Source organism: Vicugna pacos, chromosome 16 (genome assembly GCF_048564905.1).
Source record: "Vicugna pacos chromosome 16, VicPac4, whole genome shotgun sequence".
NCBI lineage: Eukaryota > Metazoa > Chordata > Mammalia > Artiodactyla > Camelidae > Vicugna > Vicugna pacos.
In genome coordinates, this window is record NC_133002.1 from 19,271,358 (window position 1) to 19,294,560 (window position 23,203).

General features: G+C 40.4%; 1 protein-coding gene across 7 annotated transcripts in view; it reads right to left on the reverse strand.

The window, feature by feature from the left end:
• Positions 1-575: 575 nt before the first annotated feature.
• STXBP4 (syntaxin binding protein 4) overlaps positions 576-23,203 on the reverse strand; it is a 187,230-nt gene continuing 164,602 nt past the window's right edge. For 6 of the 7 annotated variants that reach the window (XM_072938613.1, XM_072938617.1, XM_072938620.1 and 3 more), the window contains one exon: positions 6,940-12,118. In XM_072938613.1, the coding sequence (XP_072794714.1) occupies positions 12,004-12,118 (115 nt within the window). In that variant the 3' untranslated portion in view covers positions 6,940-12,003. Of the gene's footprint in view, positions 756-6,939; positions 12,119-23,203 lie in introns of those variants that run through there. The other variant, XM_072938618.1, reaches the window with a different exon arrangement.

Below are 23,203 nucleotides of genomic sequence, written 5' to 3' on the forward strand. Positions count from 1 at the left end.
TCTGACCTTGAGAGGGTAGGGACGCAATTCAACCCATCACATGAGAGCAGTCACAATTTCCATGTAGGTGACATCATGTGTCTTCCTCAGCTGTACCATAAATCACCATGGGGGGCTGGCATCCAGCCCAGTCTCTGGTGGGGAGGCACCCCTGGTCAGCAAAGGCAATCAATCCATGTGAGGAGGTTAACTCACAGGTTATTTCTTGCTGATGAATCAAGGTCTTTGTTGAATACAATAAGAGATGAAATTTTTTTTAAACACCTTTAGGCAATACAAGAATTTTTAAAAGGAGTTAGTAAGTCCCTCTTCAATAGGAATATCCCAGCAAAACCCTGAATAGCTATTGATTGGAATGCTTTAAAAGGATCCTTTCAGTCAAAAGATGGTTGAACCACAGGGACTTTGCAAGTTCATAGCATCTCTTAGATTTTTGTTTTCGGGGCAGAGTCCTGCACCAGGGCACTGTGTCCAAAGGAAGAATACTTCAGACCTGGCTCTAGGTACAAAGAATTCATGTGAAAAACCTAATGATGCATCAGCTCTGCTAGAATCCATTGCTATTTTTACTGCACGAATGTTTTCAGTGGAGAGAAAAATAGGTCCAGGATGTTTGACAACAGCAAGATACAGATGGCAAACTCAGGGGCCCCGCAGGATGGTCCATTCGGTGACACTGCTCAGGAATACTGAAATTGATGTCCACAGTGGCTGTGGAGGCCTCAGCCTTACTCTGCCATCAGTCCTGGCCCTCCCTATAGAATGAAAAGGGAATATCACATCTGTAACAACCTTATTTTTCTAGCAAGGAAAAAAAATCCTGAATAAGCATTAAATGCAGTGAATCCAGACACACAGCTAGTGTAGACACAGAGAGTACATGCTAACTTTTTGTTTCATTTCTGCAATAATCCAGTTAATTTTTGAGAATATAGTTCAGGTCTCATTCATACCCACAGCCCAATCTTCCTCTTTCCAGCCCCTGTAACATTAAAAACTTTCACCCAAATCTATAGAGTTCTAAGGCAAAAATCTCCTGGAAAATGAAGAGGAAATAAAAAATATCAACTTAGATATACTTTTTCCCCCCCATATAAACATACATAAAATTACTAATACTTATTTTTTCTTAAAAATTACTTACTGTAGAGAATTTTTAAAATGCACAAAAATATAATGAATAAAATGAACTTCACCAATAATGTCAGCTCATATTTTCCTCAGGTTCTTCTGTGGTATTTACATATGAAATTCTGTTGGTATCATACTGAAAAAGACTTCTGTTTTCTTTTAGTTCTACTTAATGTTGTATCGTAATATTTTCCCTGGGTCATTAATATTATTAAATATTTTTCATTATGTGAGATTTATTTTATTTAGATATTCTCCTGGTTTGAGGCATATAGGTATTATTTCTATTTTAAATAGTGCTTCAGAAAACCTTTTCAATTTTTTTGGTCTAAAATTGTGATCATTTGTGAGGATAAAATCACAGCAGTAGAATTATAGAGTCAAAAGTTCGAACACGTTTAAGGTTCTTGATAGGCATTCTAAGACTGCTTTCCAGAAAGTTTATAGTGATTTATTAATGCCCTAAAAATACTTGAGAATACTGATGTCATGTACCCTCACTAGCACAGTGTGTTTAAAAAAAATTTTTAATACCTAGAGTAATTAATCAATTCTATGGACGCCTCATATTACATGTGGGGAGGTTTGTTTCCAATCTCTTTAAAATTGGCAGGAAAGAAGGCACTGGCATAAATTACTGCGGGAGTTTGAATTGTCCACAGGCGTAAAGATTGACTTTACAGAGTAAATAATAAGAGTCGTCTGTCCTTGAGAGGTTAGACATTCAACTCCTGTCGGTGTGGGGCTACGGATCACTTGATTGCTTCCAAGTATTTTCTGTTAGGATTATTAGGAATAGCTTTTAAAATATTTTTGATTGAATTAAATACTTTTTTTAGAAAGGCCATTCTGTTTTCATTTGTAAAGGCATTTCATCTTTAACCCGATTTTAAGGATGCCATGGGATGAGACAGGCACAAGGAAATCTGAGCCTCAATACCATGTTTCCTCAATTCGGAGACACACATTTTTCAGATTTACGTGTCTTTGAAACTGGGATGGGTAGCAGACCCGGTCAGTGCTCTCCGATCCCTCTGCCTCACTCTCATGAGCCCTGGCTCTGTGCGCTCTCACTCTGGACAGCCAGCACCTGCTTCTCATTGCTGTACGGCTGCAGGTACCCGCTTTGCCAGCACAGAGCCAGAAGGACCTAGAAGGTTACATCTCCCTCGCAGGCCTCCCACCCTTAACCAATGACTGATGGGTGCAGGGCTATAAATACTCCCGGCTCCCTGGCCTCTGACGTGAACAGCTGAGGCAGGACTTAACACTGTCTGCATAGCTCCCTTGTGGGGCTCAGTCAAAGTGCTTCCCCTCTCCCCACCCACCCCTGGGTGGGCTTTGCTTGACATCACTCCCTGGTGCAGGGTTTTCCCCTTCCCTTCGTGTTGGTCCTATTTCTCTATTTCCCTACTGTTTTTCCCCTAATCCACACAAATTCTAACCTCAGGGGAATGGAACATAAGATGTGTCTTACAGTCCATGATGTCTTGCAGTTGCTGTTGGCCAGGCAACTACAGTGGAAAGCAGCTCTGCTCACCACACCACCAACACTGCAAAAGGCAGCCATAATGGTACCACTGTGTTCGCCTGTGCGTGCGCTAACTTGGTGGTTTTTCTTGTGGCGTGAATGGACTGTTACTCTACTTTTTGGTGAATAAAGCACCTAAGGACTATTTGAGGAAAGAATATGAATCCTGATTGTTGTCTAAAAACTTCTATAAAATCCTTTTGAAAAGATCAAAAAGGAAGCAATATCAAAACTCCAAAGTAGATGTCAAAGATCTGGGGAGAAACTCCTCAGGACGGTAGTGAAACATTCCTTTAAGAAATGCCTTGCTTTGATGGCAGAGAGGATGTTACTGTGAAAAATGCAGATGACAGCTCTGATTTAAAAGAGAGATTCAGAAGAGTTCCATTCTGAATAGATAGAAGTTTTAGGAATATTGCGATTTATTTGTGTTTCATTTTCCTTTACATATACCCATTATAAAAATCTTTGTTCAAACAGCTCTTAGATTTACTTAAAAGGCCATAAGACAGAAATTCAAAGTACTGTGTCATATTTCAGATGCTTTTTTTTTTCATTTTTAGTGATACATAAGATAATGGTAAGTCTTACAACTTACAGTCTTAAATTTGGTGAAATACTAATCAGGAATATGGAACTCAAAGAGACAGAAGGAATGAAATCAATGAACAATCTTAGCAACACTGGGAAAACTGAGGCAACCTCGCAGACTTTTCACCTTGTATGATTCATAGTAGGGGCTCCATTTGTGAGTGAGGAACCACCATTTTGTCACATTCTTGAAATTTTGTAGACTTCAGTCTATTAAATACTTCTTATTCCTCCAAAGTGTGTCTATGTGTGCACACAGAAATGTATGTGTGTGTGCACACATATACCCTATTTCTTTCAGATTTTCCTTATTTTGAGCCCTTGAACCACTCAGAGAAGTAATCCATGCATTTAATTTGGTGCCAGCTTTTTATTTTTGCGTGGCGATCATGGAGCTATGTATAACCCATGTGATCACCATACAAAAATAAAAAACTGGCATTAGATTAAATGCATGGGTTACCTCCCTGAAACTACTCAGTAGATAGAAATAGGAACTATCCACAAACATCTTTTTGTATTTCATTTCAGAGAAATATCTGACCTGAACTGTCTATGGGCCAAGATAACTTTATTATCCACCCAATTTTGTTCTGTCTTCCTGTTTTCTCTGCTTGTATTTTGCTGATGAAAGATGAATTTCTCCATTGTGAAACAGCACAGTTAAGCAATTTCGGTGGGCTTAGTTATGGATGGGACAGTTTCTACACTTTCAGAGTCCCGTGGCAATCCATAGCTCCCTCGTGTCAAATCAAGTCTTCAGCAACATGATTAATTAACCTAAAAGAATAGAAGCTGAACACTGTTGCCTTGAAATGCACATGCATTTTTCTTTTAGGTTTTATCTACCCTTCCACACCAAAAAGCATTCTGTTGTATTTTTTTCAAAACCTTGGGCAAACCAGCGTTTATGTATGTGCTTTATAATCCTTCCACCACAATCACACTGTGAGTTTTATGGTCAAACTTACGCAGCATGCATTTCCTTCTTCAGAAAAACCCATTATATTGTTCCAACTTTAATAGAACTAGTGAGTGTGGATGTGCTTAGTTAAACTCCTATCTCATTTAAAAAAAAATTTCACTTTGTTTTTTTCTTCCAGAAGCAGGAAAGAGCTAAAAGTTTTTGAAAGCAAGAAACTTTCAAAATTTATTCTGTAAGCATGTATTGAACGTTACCATACCACGTCCTATGGGAGGGATAAAACATAGTGTATAAACTCTGACTTAAAGGACTCAAATCTACTAGGAGAGACATAAGCCTCCTTTTCCCACACAAATAATTGCAAAGATAGTGTGTTAGAGGCTTTATTAAAAGGTTTAAGGTCATAGGGGGATGGGGTAGTGTTTTAGAGCATAACTCCTCCCAGTTAAACTTCTCACCCTCCAGGGTTTAGATTAAAAACACCCCAATGCAGCAACAGACAGCTAAAAAACAACAGACTACCTGGGCCAATTTTCTCTCTTCCCATTTCCCTCCCAGCGCCACCTGGTTTACTCATCTAGCTGCTGACGCTGGGTGGGACAGCCGCAGTGAGAGAGACCAGTTGGCTTTAACCAGAGTTCTGATTCTTGTTGCCATGCAGAGAGGAAGCACAAAAAGAGAGGGTAGGACCAGATTTCAAGCCTTTAAGACTCAGTGACCCAGTGCACTTACTAACTTACTAACAAGTAAGTTAGTAGATAAATGTAGTCCCCCAGTGCATGTCTGGACAAACAGGCTTGCGACTCCTCTTGGGGTCTTGGGGTAGAAGTTCTTTCGCCACCACCCCAAGGGGGGAAGAGGGACTGGACACGAATGAAAAAGATACAGAGGTGGCCTCTGGAGAGGGCCAGTGCCGGGTGTGGGGAAGGCGGCAGGGCCAGGATCTCCACAGGAGAGGTGAGCTGAGACTGGTATCTTGAAGGATGAGAAGGAATCTGATGAGGGAATGAGGCAGGAGAAGGTCCCTAGGCAGACGGAACCATCTAGTTGAGTGTTGTTGGGGTTTGATAAATGAGGCTGGAGGGAAAGTGGAAGGGGTCTGACAATGGCAGGGGCTGGATACTGAAGAGCAGCAAGGGGGGCAACAGAATCAAGTTTGTGTTTCAGAAAGATAATTCTGAGGTGCGGTGGGGACATTGACGGGTACAGGTGTGGGAGGCAGGGAGAAAGGTGTATATTTACTCATTGCCATTATCCTGGTAATAAATGAGAAAGACCTAAAAAACAAATAGGCAGCGTTTGCATGGATCTGATAAAGGGGACTATATTTTTAAACGTTCTAGAAACTTCTAGAAAAATGCCTTGTTCTTTATTCCACACCCACCAAGCATGTAAGTCATTACCTAAGGGTGCAGAGGCAGAGACGGGCCAGAACTGTGAGTCGGAAGGAGCTCCCTCTGCGAGGAAGGAAACATCAGGGGTAGGGAATAAATGATCTCGACCAACACTAATCTCAGTACCCTGGGGTTCCCTCCATTCTTTGGAGTCATTGGTAAACCCTGGGAGGCTTGCCAGGGCACTCTGGGCTTGGATGGTCTGATGTCATTGTCCCAAACTGGGTCTCATGGAGAGGCCATGTGGATTGAGTGGAAAAAAATCCCCCCTTAGGTCCAGTGGGTCTTCCTGTTACTCCTGTGATCCTTTTGGGTCCATGGAACTCAATCTGATTTCCCGTCTGGACCACAGTGGGCCAGAGGACGCTCACTGACATTGTCTAAGGCCCCATCTGCCTATACATACCGTGCAATCATTTCAATCCTAGGGTACACAGAGGCATGGGTCTCTGCTGTCAAAACTAATACATAAAATTGGGGTTTTGCTGCTCCCAGGAAGCTAGCCCAGGAGGTGGGGTCTGGCCCCTTTCTCTGAGCTGCACCAATGTTTTCGCTTGTCCTCCCCTCCCACAGCCAGGGGAATGATTTCCTCACAGGGAGGAGGGAAGCCCTGCTCTTCATCATCTGTGCTCTCAAATCTCTCATCTAAATCATGAATCCTTTTCTAGTTCCCTAAGGAGCCAGACTTTTGGAACTCAAAAGAGCATGCGTTCCTCTGCTTTCTGATGTCACACACCTCTCTTAAGGTAATGAACATGAAATGGTCTAGAAGTTCAGATACAGGATCGAGGAGGCGGAGGAAGAATATAAACAGAAAAAAGCTTTGTTAATTTCAGCTGAATGTCCTTTGCATGAGACACAAATCACACAGGACCACAGCTGCTCTGCATTGTATCCCTAGGACTTTGTGAAGTGTCTGCCATCTGGTAGCACTCAGTATGTCTTTAAGGGAATAAGGGAATAGAAGGGCATGAGAGTTAAACTGGGACCTAAGTCAGGGACAGCGTATTACACATTCAATTTGGCAAGGATATACTGAACACCTACTAGGTGACAGGCACTGGGTTAGACCTTCCTCCATGGTGCTAGGTCCTTCCTACGGGGGTGAACAAGACAGACAAATTCCCACCATCATGGAGCTGACTCCCTTTCTTAAGACAATAAACAAACAGATCGTTACAAGCTGATAGACAATATAAAAGAAATAAACACAGCAATAAGTTGGTGATGGGGGAACAGGAATGGGCAGGGGTCAGAGCTATTCATCTGCTGCCTTTTCCTTCCAACCACCCCTTGTACCCTGAGAATGAAATTCACACTTAAAAACAGTATTAGTTAGATGTAAAAAAAAATTCATATGAAGAAAATACGTACAAAATTGCATTTAATGTTTACATAATCGTCACGCAGGCACAATGATATTACATGTGAGCTTTGGTTAAAACATCTTGGGTTTTTTATTTCCAAAGTGAAGTTCCACAGGCGTATTCTATTTCAAGTTCTTCTCATCCTCTCAAAATTTCTATGCGACAGAGTATGCAAGTGGTTTTAATGTTAGCTTAGTTCTTTTTGTTCGGTATATTGCAAAATTCAAGTTTGTTGACCTTTGAAATAGCTGCGTTTTACTTAACAGAGAAAATAAAAATGTCCATTTCCCCCTCGAAAAAGGACAATATTTTCTAATTTTGCAAACACTTTGTGAAAGTATCACTTGACTCTGTATTTTTCCAGCTGCTTAGCATTTATTATTGGAGAGGCCCTTCACACAGTATGTGCCTCTCCTTTCATTTCTAGTCAAGGGGTGCTGTTATTATTTTGGAATTATTCAAATTTAAGAGAGTGAGAAAGGGCTTCTCTTTAGGGTTTTTTTTTTATTCAACAAACTCCTTGCTTCTTACTCCTTTAAGGAAAAAATAAAAGGTTTTTGAGAAAAAAGAAAAGACAGGAAAAAAGCTTTTAGATTGAGAGCTTCCTATTTGGGACTCAGAGCTATTCGGAGGGGTGTCTTCCAGACCCTGCGTGTTGTCTGGCATTGGGCAGGTGCTCCGGCATGGCTGCTGAGCTGAACTGATCTGGGAAGAGTCAGGGGGTTACTATCCTCCCCGTTCAGATGGGAAAGCCAAGGCTCAGAGTGCTTTGGTATTGTGCTTTGCACTTCACCAAGGCCTCTCACCCAAGGGAGCTCATTTAAGTCAGTCCTCACCACCATTATATACAGAGTAGGAAAGGCCAATACTTTCAAATAAAAAGATGATGGTCCTGATGTGTTTGACATACCGTGAACTAGTGCCTGCTAAGGACAACTAATAACTAATGATGAACGGATACAGGGATGGAAAGAATTATTCTTCTAAGGACAAAAAAAATCAGAAAAGTTATTGGAAATCTTTGGACTAAAACAAGTCCTATAATACATAGGGGAAAAAAGCTCTCTTACACTACTGGTGGTAGTGTAAATCAGTCCTGTTTTTATGGAGGAGGATTTATGAACATCTACCAAAATTAAAAAGAACGTACCTTTGATGTCATGATTTACTTTTAGGACTAGATTTCCATTACAGACCTACTGACACAAGAGTGCATTGATATATGAGGAGAAGCATTGAATGACTATGAGAATGTTCACTGTGGCATTGTTAGTAACAGAAGATAACTTAAAAACAGCCTCTTCATTGATAGCTTGCTGGCTACAGGAATTATGAGTTATCTGGAAGGGATATTTTATCCTGACATTTGAAATACAATATTATCTATTGCCATGAAAAAAAAAATGACCACAGTAAGTCAAACGAAAGATGATTCACAGTGTGATTTCCTTTGAGTAAAAACACTCATCAAAATATTAGTGATGGCTACCTCTGGAAAGTGAGATGGGCTATGTTTTAGCTTTATGTTCAGTTCTGTACTACTTGTTTTTTTAACGGAAATGGATTATTTCTAAAATTCAAACATTAAAGAGAAGCTATTCAATTCTGGCCATCTGGGAAGCTTTTAACTTTCTAACCAGCAGTAAGCAGACCCCAGGGAATAGTTAGCTAATGCCCTGCTTCACCACCGGGCCTAGCGCCATGCTTGGCACACAGTTGGTGCCCAGTCAATATTCTGAGAATAAAGAAGTAAGGAAGGCTGCCCCCGGTCACTTTGGTAAAGTGTATCAAGATGGAAGCAAGCACCTAAGAACATTGACAGTTTCTAACTCCAAAATCAGAGTCAGTGGGTCAATGGAGACGAGTTTACAATGACCACATCAAAGGGCTGACTTCAAGAAAGATAGGCTATCTAAATGCTATCTCAGCCCGAAATAATTTGGGGGTTCTACTTGCATTAATAAGGATTCTTAATGAGTTCCCACCATATTTTCTTTGAGTGTCTCTTGGGGCATTTATCTGTTGGTTCAGGGGTCTCGGACGCATAAAGAGGAAGAAATTTCAGACAGTACTCATATGGTCCAGCCAGTTCAGACCCTGAACCTCCGCAGTGACATTCCTGTCATGAGTTCAGGCTGCCTGAACACTTCCTGCGACAGTGCCTCCCCTGCTTCCTGAGGAATTCTTTCCCGATGTGTTCAGCGACTGGAAGATGCCTTATTGCACTGAGCTGGAATCTGCCTTTTTTGTAAAATTGAGACCCCAGGATCCAGCTCTGCTGCCGGGGTCACACACCTTGGTTCTATGCAGCTCTGCACAACGGTTTTGAAGAAATGGGCTCTGAGACCTGCCTTGAGCCCCAACTTCCACATGTAGGTGCTGTGCGACCCTGAGGCAAAGGCTAGCAACTCTCTCCAATCCTAAACTTCTTTACAAAATGGGGATGATCATAGTTTCTACCTTGTGGGGTTGTTTTTGAGAAGATAATGAGATAATACATGCAAATTGCCCCTCACAATGGATGGCACAAAATGCCCAATAAATATTACCATTACAATTTTTATAGGCCTCTTCCATCGGGAAGCAGGGAGGAAAGGGGCACAAAAGAGCAAAGTTAACACAAGAGGTGTCTGGCCGTGAAGTGCGCCCTGAGGTCCCTGAGGCCAAGTGACTCTAGCATCTCCTGGGCTTTCCTCACTGGAAACAAATCCAAAAACACTCCCAGCGGAGGAGGGGGCATTTCATACCATTGATTTGGCAACAACAAAAAGGTCTGTACTTTCACAATTACAGACACTAACTTGTAAAAGTAACCTCAGGTGTTTGAGAATCTGGCTCACCTCCGGGGGTCACAAGGGAAGAGCTCCCCTAGGGCGTTCTCTCAAAACGTGTCTCCCTCAAGCTTCCTCATATCCAAATAGCTGTCAGGTGAGACACAAGTCTTCTCCAGACAGTCTGAGACTGTTCTCAGGGCTAATGACCTCCTACCAGCCTGGATTTGACTTTATGTTATTATTCAAGACATAAATTACAAATTTTGCATGTATTCAGGAATGTGTGGTACAATGTATACATACACTTACACTATAGACCTATATAATATACCATATGAAATTTAGCAGACTAGGAGACTCAGAATCTGGGTCTAATTTTGACCTGGTCATTAACTCACTATGTGAACTCTTAGGATCTCAGTTTACGCATCTATAAAATGGTTACAACTGACGATTCTGACATTCTGCTCCAAGGAGCCCCAGGTTTGCACAGCAGTGCTGGGGGCTGCTTTAATTAGGCTCCAGGCCTCCATCTTGCTTTAAGCAGAACAGTGATATTAAAAAGAAAGTCGGCTGCATATTTTGAGATTCTGCTCTAAGAATTCATTTGAAAAATGAGTCTTTTTCACCAAAGGGTGTTTGAAAATCATGGAATCAGGCAATCCTCAAGGCTTTTTCCTACCTGTATTTCAGAGATGGGGAGGGAGAGAGCCAGAGAGAAGGAGATGGGGGAAGGGGGAGGAGAGAGGGGAGGGGGAGGAGTGGTGGCTGTGGTGGTGGGGAGAGGGGACAAGAGACTGGAAGAGGCCAGAATGACAGACAGTAGCTTCTCTGTGTTATCAGGCATGGTTTGGCAACAGAGCATTCTGATTTATTAATGACTCTTGCTCACTTTCTTCCTAAGTATATTACCTAACAATATAATATTAGATATAAAGAAGTTCCTTTTTATTATTCACTTGTACTTAATGCTCAGGACATTTAAAATGACTTCCTCCCCACTCCACCCCCCCATTCCCCAGCCCCAGGTTTAAATCATTAAACTGGGAGAATATCTTTAGCACTCCAGGTTAATGGCTCATCCCTTCCAGAAACTGTCCTGTAGCATCCTTATGATACAATAAAATAAGATCAAAAGCATAATCAGCCTGGAGGGTGACATCAGCAATGAGGAGGTCAGTCCTGAATGCACGGCAGAGGAGTTCAAGGATGTGTCTTTTGATAGCAGAGATGCCCCTCCTCCCCTCTCCTCAAATGCTCCCTCTGGCAAGGACAAATCCCTGATGGGAGGCAGTCCCTTCGCTTTAGAAAAACGTAAGCTGCTGAAAGAAGCCTGTTGAAATGACATCACAAAGCCGTGCCCCTGCTTGGTGAGTGTTTGGGGAGTGAAGTAGGGGGAAGGGTTTAGAGGAGAATCGTGGGGTTAGGTGGGGGCCACGTCTGACTGAAGGGGGGGTCCCCTGGGTCTCTGTGGTCCCCTGAGCGCACAGCTGCAGAGCTCAGCTGCATCAACAGAGCCACAGGGCGCTGCGTGTCGGGTGACCTGCCTCTGCAGGGGCAGCAGGGTGCCAGGCAAAGGGAACTGGACCAGGACACGGAATCAGTCGGAAGACGTGGGTGTCAGCTTCAGCTCCGGGATAGGGTGCTTCATTCCTCTGAACCGCTATTTCCCTAACTGGAAAACACCCACTGGCCCTGCCTCACAGGCATGCCATTTGGTTTAAATAAAACAGGGTCTGAAAAGCATTTCGTAAATTAGAAAGCCCCATCGAGACGTAAGCAATGTTCAGTGGCCTGTGAGATAGTTGTCTAAATGTGATCCTTAAGAACCAACCCCCAAAAAGCCTGCATTTATAAATCACTTTCCTAAGATACGCATATAAAAGGTTAGCGAATTATCAAGTAAATGAAATGTTTCACTATGTTCACATAATTTTTCCTTATGTCTCAATGACAAAAACCATCATATCTGATATTCCACACAGAATTATATATAAAATTACAAAGATCTAATTACACATGAAAAAATTATACATATTATAAAATCTACATATGATTTCAAAAAACATGATGAGATTATTCTTAAAGAACTTCTATACTGGAAGTCAGTTTTGTAAATGCATAGTTATATCAAAACGTTTTACAAAAACAGCCTAAGTCCAGAGTTTCCATTTTGCAACTTCGTTTGGTTGTGTGTGTTTTATTCCTACTTAGATGCTGCGTCCCAGGGTCATCCACGCAGACGGGGACACCAGGGGACCACGGAGCCCCCGCTCCCCACGGAAAACCATCAGCTCTTCTGGTCGGGAAGCTCTCCGGAGCAGTCCTCCTCGTGCTCCTCCGAGCAGGACAGGTTCAGCGTGCTCATCACGGGATGCATCCAGGAAGTGGTCTGTGTGACGTGACTTGAGAAGAAGAAGGAAGGAAGTTACGATCTGGAAGACTGTCCTACCCACCGTGCGAGTCGTGATCCCAGCGACACTGCTGCCACCCTACTGCCGTCCCTTGAAGTAGGAAGCAGTTGGAACTGGGTCCGATACTTTTTCAAACTCTTACGTGTGTTTTAAGGTTCAGGAAAACCCGTTTCTTTCTTTCTTCTTCAGTGAAAAAGAATGTAGGAGGATGCGTCACCTTGGACCCCTTGCTCTTCCTGACCTGTCGGCAAGTCCTGTGGCTGCCCCACTGCATCAGCTCTGGGATCCTTTCCTCCCTCTCCCTTCCCAATGCCTGGGCCACTGAAACTGCTTGTCTCTCTGCCTCTGTTCTAGTTTTCTAGTGCATTCTCCACTCCAGCTGAGAGATCCTTCCAAATGACAAATCGTATACTGCTGCTCACCTGCTAAAAATTCAGTGCCAGCCAATGCCTTCTGGATCAAATACATACTCCATAGTGTGAAATACTGTTTTTTCCCCCCGCCTCAACAGTACTTTCTTTTCTGCTACAGTCTTCCTCCTTCCCATCTTGTTTATCCAGCTAACTCATACTAATTCTAAAGAACCAAATCTCCTTTAAGATTCCTCCACCCTGTGCGCATCACCAGACTGTATTGTAAATGCCTGCTTAGTTTTAGGCCTTCTTACTGCATATGAAGCTCCTTAAGGACAGGAACTATGTTCTTATGTCTGAATTTACGGTGCCTAACATGTACTCAGAACAAATGACGAGGCATCTCAGGGAAAAGCAGATGCACCCAAGCAGCGGTAAGGACGGATGTACAAAGATACAGGGCAAGTCAGGGCGTGGTGAAATGTCACAAAATGTGCCCCTACCTGGTGGATGGGAGGCTGGTTCTTAGACCTAGTATCCAACTGCCAGCCTTCAGCTGGATGAACCTCGTAAACCCACTACCACCTGCCCAGGTCCTGAGTGTTGGACAGACAGCTTCTGGAATAAAATGATTTGTTTCTTCTTCTTGCATCCTCTTTCTAGCCCTGGTCCAACCCACAGCCCTATCCATCCTAGATCAGTTTCCCTTGCCCCCATAGTACCCAAACTCAACCTCATAGCAGCATGGTGTCTTAGATCAAGTCTATCTGAGGGCTGGACTTACGAGGCTCAAATAAGATTGTGGATCTGAAAGCATCTCCCACCTTACGGGATAACATTTCCAAAGTGTGTTACAAGGGTTATTAATACATATTATGTAACGAAGAGAATTCTATGGTCAAATAGATTTGAGATGCACTAGTTTAAACAGAGTTAAGTAGGTTCCTTTATTGTAGGATTTCCCAGAGCCTTAAACATACTAATGTGCTTTACAACTCTCCAAGAGTTTGTAACATTACTCAGACTGACATGCCACGGTTAGCACACACAGGGCTAGTGCTCCACAGAGCACAATCTGGGGTCTACCACAGAAAAGGCACTTACTTTATCGGTTGTTGATGACAATAATGGAAAAGGTTGGATTTAGTACAAACGGTCAGTTTCCCTGTCATTGCTGGATTTGGTCTGTTTTCAGTCCTGTAGTCTAAATTCTGTCCATAGCCTCCAATACAAATTGTTCAACTCCTTTGTTTAAATGTGAAAAATGCAGCTTTCCATCAAGGAAGACCACTTAAGAGTTTCACGATAGGGTAAAAGCACTTAAGCTGTTTAAGAATCAAGGTGGAGGTGGCAAGACCTAGATATCTTTATTGTTTCAAAGCCTCATAGTGCAGTGAAGTGACACAGAGAATCATTATTCCCTTGACAGTAATCCACGTTACTATTATCTCTTTAAAATGGTTTAATGGAATTTCTTATTATGGAGGCTAAACTGACTATAAAGCATTTGATTCTGCACAGGTTAGCTTCATTTCCAGGCCCTTTTTAAAACTGGAAAGCTGCCTAAATTGAAAGTGGTTTTAAAGAATCACCAGTGAGTGTAACGTGAGAGGGCCAGAATACCAAGGGGAAATGAGGACACACCATCCTGTACCAAGTACCTGTTTGAAAAGGAAAAAGCTTGATGGGACAATTTGGCTAATTTTAACATTTTGGCATATTTACTTTAATGTTTATCAGCACATTTACAATGTGTTAGCCCAAAGAAGAGACTTTAATTTAAATTGTTGTAAGTATTTTGTCCTAATTTGGGAGGGTGGGAAGGAAGAAAAACAGGAACACTTAACTGAGGGATAAGTTTGGGTGCATCCTTCTTATTTGACTTAAAAAAACAATATTCTCATACTTGAAATATTATAACTGCCCATATATGGACATTCCACTGAATTGATGACATAAAATAAGCTAAAGCAACATGTTTCAGAAAAAAAAAATGTAGTTACAGGTGCTGAACAAGGAATATTAGAAAGTTCCACCAGAAAGTCATCCTTGACAGGAACCTTCATTAAACACTTTTTAATAAAAAAAAATCAACATCTGATCTTCAAACACAAAAGAATACCATAAAATATTAATTGATTAATCTTTTGCTCATAGTACATTTCCCTGTATATGTTTCAAAAATATACACCTTAGCACCAAACATGCAAATATGCTCACTAGCAACAGAGGGATAGTGTTCTAGGCTTCCAGTCCACAGTTTACACCTGGGTCTTCTTTAGAAACATTCAGAACCAATGCTTCTAAAACTCAGGTAATGTGTGTAAAGTGCCTGGCAAGGAGTATGTATATTCAATAAATGATCATGGCTAGTTTTTTTTTTTGATAATTAGGGCTTTCTGAATATCATAAGAAAAACTTGGAACTCTTCCTATGATGCTGGAATGGGGCCATGTATGTGTGGACCATTCAATTTTATGTCCTAGTGAGCATTGTGACTAAAGAGCTTTGACATAATCGGTATGATGAGATAATCCCAGATTTACTGGCTTGAAGAACATTCTAGTATTAGAAATATTTCCTCTCTGATTTGTGTGCTTGGTAATTCAACTAAGAAGAGAGAGAATAAATCAGCCCTGTTGACTCTGTTTAATTAATTATTAAAACCCCGTGGTTCATAAAGTGAGATGCTGCTACTTAGCATGAAAAATTTAGAGGTCTGGAGAATAAACGAGACTGACTACGAAACATGCAAATCTTCCATTTGAGCATACAGTACCTCTGGCAAATGCTCCTGCAGAGAATGCATCTGACCTGATTTGGGGAGCAATCGACAGCAGTTCAGATATGTTTGAAAATCTAACAGACCTAATACTACTTGCTTCTGAATGGTTGCCGAATCTGCTGCTGGAAAACAGTAACATTGGAGCAGAGGAGATGACAGTGGTGTGTTTTTTTTTCCTTTTAGAATATTAGTAATTTGAAATCATATTTTAGAGCTTATAAAAAACCCTAACAGAACATGCTTTATTTTACTGGCAAAGAAATGTAAGTGAATTATTTAAGTCCCATTATAATTACCCTCCTTATGTTTCTTACCTCCTAACATGCAAAATGCTTTCTTTCAAAATAAAAATTTAGGACAGCCTGTTAAGAGAAAAGTGGTTTAAAGAGAAAAAGTACACCAGTTTTGTAGAAATTCATTCTTGTAACAGTCTGTGATGGTGAAAGAAGTTCTTCTGTTAATCTTCCACTGTAGATGTTACTATTTATATGTCATTGTGAATTTAGCAAGATTGCATGTATTATTTTATCCATTTAGGATAAAGCTGCAGAATAAGAAGTCAAAGTAATTAACTCACAATTTTCCTTTTTTGGGGGAGGGTGCTGAATAATCTTATGTACATGTATTCATATGAATCAGAAAATAAAGTCAAATAACTAAATATATTAATCCAAACTGTTTCTGCCACCAGTATCCTGGAATCACTGGAAAATTTTATAGCTGGCCATAAACTGCAAGTAGCAATGAAAATAAAGATTTAATAAAAAAAATTACCAATTGAAAAAAATCAGAAGGCAAGCGACGACATGTTACTATATATAGAAAACCCTAAAAGGTCCACACAAAAACTACTAGAGCTGGTTGAAGAATTCAGCAAGGTAGTAGGTTACAAGATTAATGTTCAAAAATCAGTTGCATTTCTTTACACTAACAATGAATCAACAGAAAAAGAATGTAAAGAAACAATCCCCTTTAAAATAGCACCCAAAGTAATAAAATACCTAGGAATAAATCTAACCAAGGAGGTGAAAGAATTATACACAGAAAACTATAAACTATTGATGAAGGAAATTAAAGAAGACTTTAAAAAATGGAAAGATATCCCATGCTCCTGGATTGGAAGAATCAATATTATTAAAATGGTCACAACTGCCCAAGGCAATCTACAGATTTCATGCAATCCCTATCCAATTACCCAGGACATATTTCACAGAACAAGAACAAATCATAATAAAATTTATATGGAACCATCAAAGACCTAGAATTGCCAAAGTATTACTGAAGAAAAAGAAAGAGGCTGGAGGAATAACTCTCCCAGACTTCAGACAATACTATAGAGCTACAGTCATCAAGACAACATGGTATTGGTACAAAAACAGACATATGGACCAATGGAACAGAATAGAGAGCCCAGAAATGAACCCACAAACCTTTGGTCAACTCATCTTTGACAAAGGAGGCAAGAATATACAATGGAATAAAGACAGTCTCTTCAGCAAACGATGTTGGGAAAACTGGACAGCAGCATGTAAATCAGTGAAGCTAGAACACTCTCTTACACCAGACACAAAAATCAACTCAAAATGGATCAAAGGCTTAAACATAAGACAAGATACAATAAACCTCCTAGAAGAAAATATAGGCAAAAAATTATCTGACATACATCTCAAAATGTTCTCCTAGGGCAGTCTACCCAAGCAATAGAAATAAAAGCAAGAATAAATAAATGGGACCTAATTATACTTACAAGCTTCTGCACAGCAAAGGAAACCTAACTAAAACAAAAAGACAACCTATGGAATGGGAGAAAATTTTTGCAAATGATGAAACTGACAAAGGCTTGATCTCCAGAATATAAAAGCAGCTCATACGACATGATAAGAAAAAAATAAACAACCCAATCCAAAAATGGGCAGAAGACCTAAAGAAGCAATTCTCCAAGGAAGAAATACAAATGATCAATAGGCACATGAAAAAATGCTCAGTATCACTAATTATCAGAGAAATGCAAATCAAAACTACAATGAAGTATCACCTCACACCAGTCAGAATGGCCATCATTCAAAAGTCCACAAATGACAAATGCTGGAGAGGCTGTGGAGAAAGGGGAGCCCTCCTACACTGCTGGTGGGAATGCAGTTTGGTGCAGCCACTGTGGAAAACAATATGAAGATCCCTCATAAGACTAGGAACAGACTTACCGGATGACCCAGGAATCCCTCTCCTGTGCTTATATCCAGAAGGAACCCTACTTCAGGATGACACCTGCACCCCAATGTTCATAACAGCCCTATTTACAATATCAAAGACATGTAAATTTCCATCAACAGATGACTGGATAAAGAAGAAATGGTATATTTATACAATGGAATACTATTCAGCCATAAAACCTGACAACATAACACCATTTGCAGCAACATGGATGTCGCTGGAGAATGTCATTCTAAGCGAAATAAGCCAGAAAGAGAAAGAAAAATACCATATGAGATCACTCATATGTGGAATCTAAAAAAACAAAACAAAACAAAAAACAAAACAAAAAACACATAAATACAAAACAGAAACAGACTCATAGACATAGAATATAAACTTGTTGTTGCCAAGGGGGCTGGGGGTGGGAAGGGACAGACTGGGATTTCAAAATGTAGAATAGATAAACAAGATTATACTGTAAGGCACAGGGAAATATATACAAGATCTTGTGTAGCTCACAGCAAAAAAAAAAGTGACAATGAATATATGTATGTTCATGTATAACTGAAAAATTGTGCTCTACACTGGAATTTGACACAACATTGTAAAATGACTATTACTCAATAAAAAAATGTTAAAAAAATCAGAAGGCAAGAATGGAAAGTGAACCATGTCAATAAAATTACAAAAAACAGTCACCAAACCTTGGTGAGGCAGCATGTAATGTTGTCAGACACTGGTTATGACAATGACTATAGATTAACAATAGAAAGTATATGTTCAAAGACATGTTTAAGAGAAAATTGCAAGCAATTTGTAAAAAGTTCCCTCTTACATGATTTTGGAAATATGCCTCTAAAATCAAAATCAGCACTTCTCATTAATGAACTTTGTAAATGCCACAGGACACTTGAGCATTTTGTAAACAGGCATTTGGAAATCCATTAGGGCTCTCACCAAATATTCGCAGGATCTTATTCAAATCTTAACAGTCTTGAAGACAAATTTAATTTTTATTCTGTATTTATGGCACTGTCTATAAAAAATACATCAGATATATTTTTGAAATAAAAAAATCCAATTAATAAAAAAAGCTTTAGGCCTAGATATATTTTAAGAACTTAAAGCTACAGTACTGTATTACTTATGCATAATATTAGAAAAAATTACTATGTCACTAGACTTGTGAAAAATGAACACTGAAAAGTCCTGAAAGAAATAGGAAAATATGAAAAATACATTCTTTGAAATAACATACACAGGCTTAGACTGCTGTCAATTATTGTACAGAGCCCCAAACATTCCAAGTCTAAAGCTGGTATACAATAACTTTTCAAAGAAAGAAACTGTTCTACAAGTTTCAGACTACAGCTTTGGGTAACTTTTAAAAACTGATACTGTGCTGGACACCAGAAACTAACACAACATTGTAAATCAATTGCATGTCAATAAAAATAAATAACTAAATTGACTGATGCTGTTTTTGATGGTGATAGGATAAAAAACTTGCAGAAGACCTCTAAGAACATGCCCTACTGACACTGGTACCTATACACTGGGCTTTTAGGTACTAATAAGCAATTTCATAGAATTTTATAGCTCGTGTGTTTATATATTTTCATATTCGCTTTGGCGGTGTCCACCGAAATCTGCGTTGTCCGTTTCACACCGTAGAGGTGCGACCAGGAGGCAGCTCCCAGGCAGAGACAACAGTACTCAGCTCCCCTTCACCCTCATGGGAGCACGTGACTAGCTTCTGCCAGTGGAAGGGGAGCGAGCTGACATTTGTGTCTTGTGGGCTGGGTTTTTTAAGAAGCTGAAGTGCCTTCTCTATTCTTACTCCTCATCCATAGTAGAATGCAGAGCCATGAGCTGGAAGGAGCTGAGGTCTCAAAATCACCACCCGAAGAAAGAAAAACCACCCATCAAGCAAAGATTCCGGCATTGATTGGCACGTGAGTGTTAAGCCACTGAGAGGCAGGATTTGCTACGGCAGCTAGTGTCCCTCTAACGTACTTGAAGAGAGTGTGTCAAGACGAAGCCGTGACTATTTCTTTCCCAGTAAATATACGTACAACTTTTACAAACCAAACAGCTTGTCATTCTAAAATACAAAAAACAGGCAATAAACGTGTATTTTCAGGCTACTTTAAATACGTCAGTAATCAAAAGTCTCTGTCAGGATATAGATGAATGGAAATTAAGTTTAATTAGAAACACATCTGCAAGACTGCTGCCAAAATTTCCATATTAAATTCCCACTTAAGAGTGGAAGCGCAGGAAATATAGAATCTACTTTAATTTTTAATGTTCTTATTAAAATGATAAGAATTATAATACACGTTTTAAGACTTTCATTTAATTTATCCAATAAAATAAGTTTAATAAACATCTGACTAAATGTATTTTTCTTAATTACCAAACTTGAAGACTTAAAAAAACCTAAAATTATTCGATACGTGATTTCAAGCTTATCCTAATATTTTTCTATCAAAGCTAAACTGACTACACTAAAAATATAAAGATATAAATATATATATTGTATTAGAGAACTGAACATCTTAAAATCACAAAGCCAGAAGGAACATTGAGGAGTTCCTTTTAAGATCATCTCTAATAAATCTTGCAGTGTTTTATCGGTATTATTGATTCCATAATGCTAACAACAGAAACCAATGGAGAGTAAATGCTCTGGCATAGAGACCTTCATTCCAGTAAAAAAATTATGGGATAAAAACCAAATATGCCATCAACCTTTACGCTTCTCTCACGAACTTTGCACACCGGTTGTATGTATGTATTAGGTGTGGTATGTGTGTACTCGGTGCCACTTTGGACTTGTGAATAAATGGGCTTAACTGTCGTTTAGAACCTTGTTTTATATTATGTTTTATATATATTTATATTTTATAAATTTATACTTTGATTTACATATTTACATTATATAATTTAAAGTAGAAAAAGTTGTTATGTTGATCACCGTCACCTTATATATGAGAAAGCTAATACTGAGAGAGATGTAGTAACTTACTCCAGGTCATAAAACTAGTAAGTGTTAGAGCCGAGATCTGGATCCAAATCGGACCTCTGAGAATTTTACTGTGTTAAACTCCTCTCTGAAGCTTTGTTATCTGGGATGATTTCAACAACAAGATATAATGGAGACTCTGGGATGGATTAAATGACCACCTGAAAAGGGCTTCTTCAGTTTTACAAGATGAAATAATGAAAGAGGTGTTGACTGATTAAATCAACAATCATAGATTATATCTCTAAAGCATTTTTAAAGCATTTGCCACAAAATTCATTAACATTTTATTCAGTAAGCATGAATACAATTTTTGTGTGTGAAGCCTGCCTCCCCTGAAGTCTTATACTTTTCACATCGTGTGGCAATTGAAGAAACTGAGGCAAAGAGCGTCCCAGTGTCACACGATAGCAGAGGCCGGGCTCAGAGGCAGACCAGGGTCACTACTCTTTTTATAGACTACGCAGACCTGGTCTGAAATCCATGCTGCTCATGGGTTACCTGGGTTGCCTGTGTGTCTCTGGGAAAGGTACCCAAAGCCTGAGTCTGTTTCCCAATCTAGAAAACGTATATACCTGCCTCAACAGTGTTAAGAGATAACTATATAAATCCCTTGGTTTCTTTTTTAAAAATATTTGTTTTGTTGGTTTTTTTTTTTTAAATGGAGGTACTGGGGATTGAACCCAGAACCTTGTGCACTCTACCACTGGGCCATGCCCTCCCTTCTTTATAAATCCGTTAGTTTATTACCTGACACATTCTAGGTCCATCATAACTCCCCTCCCCTCCACTTCTAACTCCCTATATTTGTTTTCTGTTGGTGCAATAACAAATTACCCCCAATATAGTAGCTCTAAACAAAGCTAATTTCCTGGCTTAAGGTTCTATAGCCCAGAAGTCCATCATGGTTCTCCCTGGGCTAAATCGAGGTGTTGGCAAGTCCACCTTCCTTTCTGGAGGCTCCGGGGGAGAATCTGTTTCCTTGCTTTTCCAGCTTTTAAGGCCACCGACATTCCACGACTTGTGGCCTCCAACCTCAAAGCCAGCAACACAGCAAACCTTTGACCCTGCTTCCATTGTCTTCTCTCTCTTCCTCTGACTCTCTCCTTCTGCCTCCCTCTTCCACTGCTGAGGACTCATGTGATTAGATTGGACCCACGTGGATAATACAGGATCATCACCCTCATTTAAGGTCAGCCGATTAGCAACCTTAATTCCACCTGCAACCTTAATGCCCCTTTGCCATGGAACCTAACATGTTCAAAGGATCTGGGCACTAGGATACGGATATCCTCGGGAAGCCATTATTCTGCTCACCAGCCCCCTGCCTCTTAGCCACTTCTTCCACTCAAGACTAGGGCCTAGAGGCAAAGGCACTGGTCTGTGTTAATTCTCGCAATTTGCCTAAAACTCGGCAAACGTGTAAGAAGAAAGAGTATACGCTACATTGTAATGGAGATTACTGGATGAAGAAAGAAGATGCTAGAGATCTTATGGAAAGTAATTCAAGGGAGAAGCAACTGTTATGGACCGAATTGTGCCTTTATCCCCTTCGAGTCTACATTGAAGCTCCAGACCCTAATGTGTCAGTGTTTGGAGGAGAGGAACTTTGTGGAGGTAACTGGGGTTAGAGGAGATCACTGAGGTAAGGCCCTGGTCCAATGGGACCGGGGTCCTTGGAAGAAGGGAAGACACACCAGATCTTTCCGTCTGTGTGTGCACAGAGAAGAGGCCACGTGAGAACACAGGGAGGAGGTAGTTGTCCAGCTCTGAGGAAGAGAGGCCTCACAAGAAACCAGTCCTGATGGCGTCTTGATCGTGGCCTTTCGCTTCCAAAACTGTGAGAAAAACTAATTTCTACTGTTCATGCCCACCTAGTCTGCGATATTTTGGAAGTCCTAGCAGACTAATACTGCAACCAAATTTGGAAGGAAAAGTGTTCGAAAAAGTATTTGTTGACAAATTTAAATAAAGGTTCGTGGAGGCAGAGAGAGTTCCACATCTGGCTAAAGAAAAGTATAACCCTAGAAAGGGAATGGATTTCCAAAGAACTTCACCCAATCCCAGAGGATCTTACTGTATCATCCCAACAAAATGCTGAAAAAATGCTCCCTGCCTCAGTTATACCTGTCATTGGTTAAATGGGGGAAGAAAAGAGTTGGACGTCTGCTGTCCGTATCTGGACATTTTATTCAGTCCAGTGGGCTCTGCCATTCGGAGTAACCTCCGCCAGCCGGCTGGCCTTTTGTTTAACTGACAGCTGCTCATACAGTGTTTCATATCACTTCACCCCTTCCCTTTGTAGATATTTATAGAAAATCCAGAGCAAGCTGTCACAGGCTCCTGAGCTATGCCACCTCTGTGCTCCTGTCACAGGGCTTTGGGCTGCTGGGGACAGGCATAAGTGGAGGTTTGGGCTACAGGTTTCTATTTTCAGCTGTGCAAATATTGTCATTTAAAACTTCTCCACTGGCAAACAGCAGTAGAATAAAATCAGGGAAGTGGGGGGAACATCTGTTAAGCACTCACTTTATGCTAGGTGAGTTATTTTATTCAATCCTCAAAACAATCCTGGGAGAGGTAAACTACTATCCTTGTTTTTGGCTGAGGAAAGGGGGGTACCGACAATTGGAATAATATTGATTATATTGAGGTCACACTCAAAAATGTGTGGCGTAAACATTAAAACTCTGGTCTGTCTGACACGAAAGCCTGTA